The 5,024-nt window shown below is 35.7% G+C and overlaps 1 protein-coding gene across 1 annotated transcript in view; it reads left to right on the forward strand.

Moving 5' to 3' along the window:
- Positions 1-568: 568 nt before the first annotated feature.
- The window catches only part of LOC136255071 (uncharacterized), a 20,522-nt gene continuing 16,066 nt past the window's right edge, over positions 569-5,024 (forward strand). Inside the window, exons 1-2 of the mRNA XM_066047791.1 lie at positions 569-1,211; positions 2,007-5,014. Of these exons, the coding sequence (XP_065903863.1) occupies positions 569-1,211; positions 2,007-5,014 (3,651 nt within the window). The remainder of the gene's footprint in view (positions 1,212-2,006; positions 5,015-5,024) is intronic.

Here is a 5,024-nt window from a genome sequence, read left to right on the forward strand (position 1 = left end):
TATGATGAGAAAGCATATACGTGTGACTTAAAAAGTACTTCATGCATACCAATGTGATAGATAGCAGCCTAGTATGCAGGCATAAAGCCTTTATCTGTTTGCAATTTCAACTTTTCAGTAAGCAAATATGGCCAGAGATCATCAACAGTCATATAGTTTTAAGTCAATATTTAATACTAGAAATATTAAGTGAATTTGCAACTAATCATTTGGTCTTAAACACTTTTCACACATATGCAAACACTTTTTGCACCATATAGAGAGTACTGGATACCATGGCTGCTGTAGCTATGCAAAGTAGTTGGAACATTCACACTTGTGTGAGTCCCTCTTATTATGGGTTAGTCTTATACGTAGCTGAAATCCAACCATACAGTGTACATGATCTACCTTTGTATACATATTAGGATTGTTTTGGCAATGAAAGTTTGGAGAAGATTCTATTAATCCAAATATGGTGGTTAAATTATTACCCATGATAATATTGCATCATAGCTAATGTAGTAATGTTGCCAACCCCATCACATATAAATAACTCAAACTGCTGAGGTTTTTGTAACCAACTGAAATGGTGACTGCTACTGTAACAACGCTTCTATCAATAATAGTGATAATCATTTTCCCTTTACTTTTCATTCAACATGCTGAAGGAAGCAAAGAAATTGTAGTGGTTGTTGCTGTTGAGGAAGAAAATTACATCAAATTCTCTGGCTCTGGTGATTTGAGTGATGTTGTAAGTGATCAGGATATATCTCCTTGTTGTACAACTGGAAATTGTACTTGTGATTCCTTCTTACATGCTCTGGTCAGTCTCACTGATAATGTTACGGTATATATAACAACTGATGTGGTGCTGTCTTCAATTGTACCAATAGTAGGTGTTGAGAATATCACAATACTAGGACATAACAATCCCACTGTGTATCTTAATGGAGGAATGAAGATTTCATCTTGTAACAATGTCATCATTGAAGGTATCACCTGGAAAGGTTCTGCAGGTGGCACCAAAAAGTCTAACAATCCAGCAATACTAATGTTCAACTCATCCAATTTAACAATTAATAACTGCACCTTCCAACAATCACAGGGGCAAGCACTCGCACTATCTAATGTGATTAAATATATAAACATCAACAACTGTATGTTTGTACATAACAATCTTTACAGGGGTCATGGCGCAGGAATCTACTACACATCTATGCTTCAAACTGGTGAGCACCATCACATCATGTTAACAGTTGACAATTGTAGTTTCACTGACAACGGTAAAGCTCGAAGTGTGGTTTACATTAATGGACATAGCAATGCAAATGATTCTGTTTTGTTACAAAATTCCACATTCATAAACAACAAAGGAGTATCTGTTTACATTTCCAATCAACATATTCATATCAGTGGCAACCTTTTATTCAAAGACAACACAGCAAAGAGTGGCGGAGGTATTTTTAGTGCTCATTCAAATATTAAATTTGATGCAAACTCTCTTGTAAACTTTCTTAATAATTCAGCTTCTCTTGGTGGAGCCATATATTCTATTCACCACTCCATTATTTTGATTGAAGGTAACTGTATGATGCAATTTATTGATAATAGCGCCCTTAGTGGTGGAGCAATATACTCTGGTTTTGACTCTTCATTATCATTTATTGAAAACTCTTTGGTAACATTTAGCAACAATGATGCCACAGGAGCTGGTGGAGCAGTAAGATCAGTTGAATACTCTAAAATCTTTGTAAAAGATAATTCTACCATAAAATTTATAAATAATATTGCATCAGGTGGAGCAGCCTTACATTGTTCTAAACATTCCATAACTTCATTTGAAGAAAACTCAAAGGCAATATTCTCCAACAATACAGCCAATATACATGGCGGAGTTTTCATTTCTGAGATAAATTCTGTTCTCTCCTTTAAAGGAAAAACCACAGTAACCTTCACTAATAACAGTGCAACATACAATGGTGGAGTTATATATTCGCTTAGTAACTCGCGTATATATTTTATAGAACAATCGACCGTAGTATTTACTAATAATATAGCAAGTTCAGGTGGAGCTATATTTTGTTTTAACTATCACTTTCACTCTTTAATCACATTTAGTGGAAATTCAATAACAGTTTTTTTTAACAACAGTGCCACAGATGGTGGAGCACTGTTACATCGTCTTTGTAATAGTTTGGCCAAAGGACGATCCTTCTTAACATTTACTGAGAATACAGCTGTACATGGAGGAGCTATATCTTCCAATTTAAATTCTTTTGTCTCCCTTAGCGAAAATTCATCTGTGAATTTTACCTCTAATAAAGCTTCATCTGGTGGAGCTTTATTTCTCACTGACAGTTCATTTGTTTTATTTAGAGGGAACACACGAGTTGCAGTAAATGACAACAAGGTTGGAGAGAATGGTGGAGCTATTTACTCTACTAAAAATTCTGCAATTGTATCTAAGGATAATTCAGAGGTGATATACTCTACAAATAGTGCTATGACTGGGGGAGCCGTGTTTTCAGACAAAAATGGCTACATAATAGTTGCTGGAAACTCAACAGTAACATTTCTTAACAACAGTGCATCATCTAGTGGAGCTTTACATTCACATTTATCTAATATTTCATTTGTAGACAATTCCATGACAACTTTCATTGGCAACACCGTCACACAAAATGGTGCAGCTGTGTACTGTTTCAGTGCTCACATCCAATTGTATTCTACTATAAACTTTGTGTCTAACAGAGCTACACAAAGTGGTGGAGCTATATGGTCATCAGGTGGTTCACGTATTTCTTTTAATCAAAAGTCATCATTTATCAAAAACAAAGCTGAAAATGGCGGGGCTATTTTTATATCAGATTCTAGTATAACATTTGAAGAAAATTTGATTGTGTTTGATGCTAACATTGCTGTACAAAATGGTGGAGCTATACATTCCACAGATAGTTCCATTATTTATTTTAAAGGAAATCGTTCATTATTATTTATCAACAACAAAGCTGGAAATGGCGGAGCTGTTTCTATATCAGATTCTAGTGTGACATTTGGAACTCACAGTATTTTTTTTGATAACAATACTGCTCTACATAGTGGTGGAGCCTTGTACCTCAGTGATAACTATAACATAACATTTGATAACAATACCAATGTTACATTTAGTAATAACAATGTTGATGGGTATGGTGGAGCTATATATACAATATTGACCAAAACCACAACACGTTTCACCTTCAATGGTCATAGCCATTTTCATAACAATTATGCTAGAGTTGCAGGAAACTCACTATACATAACTGTGACAAAATCGTGCGATAACACTTGTTTAAATAATAACATTGTCAACATAAACAAAACAATTAGGCAAAGCGGTCAGTTTGGCAAAGAGATAGCTGTTACTCCAAACAATATTAAACTCTACCCTCCAGCAACTTGTACCGCCAGTACAGAAAGTTGTGAAATATATACCATAAACAATATAATGCTGGGTGAAGAAATTATTTTTGATGCTTGTGTGCATGATCATTTCGGTCAACCTTCTAATGCAGTACAGTTTACAGTTACTGGCGAAGATGATCCCAACTACCAGGTTGATGGTGCACATGACATTTTAGTATCGTGTGGTAGTAATGCATTTCGAGGAGTCAGTATTACTGGAAATAAATCTGTACCCATTGTATTTCATAACTACACATTAACCATTGCATTTCACATTGGTCCCACATCCGAAGAAAACAGTTTTTCCATCAAGCTAATAGTTGTGTTATCACCATGTCACCCAGGATTTTGGCATGATAAGGAGTCAAAAAGATGTGCATGTTATGATGATAGTGACATTATGTTCTGTTCTGGCACTACTTCAACCATCAAGAGAGGTTACTGGTTTGGTAGTGTGAATGGACAACCAACAGTAGCAGTATGTCCTGTTAACTATTGTGACTTTAGCTGCTGTGAGACCACTGACGGATTTCATCATCTTTCACCATTAAGAGCAAATCAGTGTAGATCACACAGATCTGGTCCTGCTTGTGGTAACTGTGAGGAAGGTTGGACTCTATCATTTGATTCTGCTGAATGTGTCAAAACTGAGAAGTGTACAGCAGGACAGACAGCACTGGTAGTGATATTAACAGTCTTATACTGGATAGCTGTAGTTGTAGCAGTGTTTATTTTGATGCACTTCAAGGTCCCAATTGGATACTTGTATGCTATCACATACTATTATAGCATACTGGATGCTTTGCTAAACCAAACCTTATACCTTTCACAATGGCTTCTCACTACTTTTAACACTGTGGCTAGTATTTTCAAAATAACTCCACAGTTTCTAGGACAACTTTGTTTGGTGAAAGGAATGAGTGGAATTGACCAACAGTTCCTTCATTTTGTACACCCCTTTGCTGTTTCTTTAATTCTACTAGCAATAACTTTATTAGCAAGGATATCCTACAGATTTTCATCATTCATCAGTAGGGGAGTTATCCATGTCATTTGCCTCCTACTGCTATTGTCATACACTTCAGTGGCAACTACTTCACTACTGTTAATGAGAACACTGACATTCTTAGATGTGGATAAGATTTACACATATCTATCTCCTGATATTGAGTATTTTCATGGTCGTCACTTACCATATGCTATTGTGGCAGTGTCATGTACAATAGTGATTGTGATTGGTCTACCACTTCTGCTCCTACTTGAACCATTCCTTAACCAAAGACTAAATTTTACTAGGTTTAAACCACTACTAGACCAGTTCCAGGGGTGCTACAAGGACAAGTATCGTTATTTTGCAGCTTACTACATGATTTGTCGACTGGTGATAGTAATAATCATCACAACCCCATCCAATAATGTTCTAGTTCAGTATATACTAATTGGTACATGTTTAATAATGGCTGCAGTACAAGTACTACTGAGACCATATCAGCTAAAATCACTTAATACATTTGATGGCTTAATCCTACTTTTAACAATTTTGGTTTCAGTGATACCAGTTCTTGATAATTCTACGACAGATGCACTGGTAGGAATAA

Source organism: Dysidea avara, chromosome 5, assembly GCF_963678975.1.
Source record: "Dysidea avara chromosome 5, odDysAvar1.4, whole genome shotgun sequence".
Lineage (NCBI taxonomy): Eukaryota > Metazoa > Porifera > Demospongiae > Dictyoceratida > Dysideidae > Dysidea > Dysidea avara.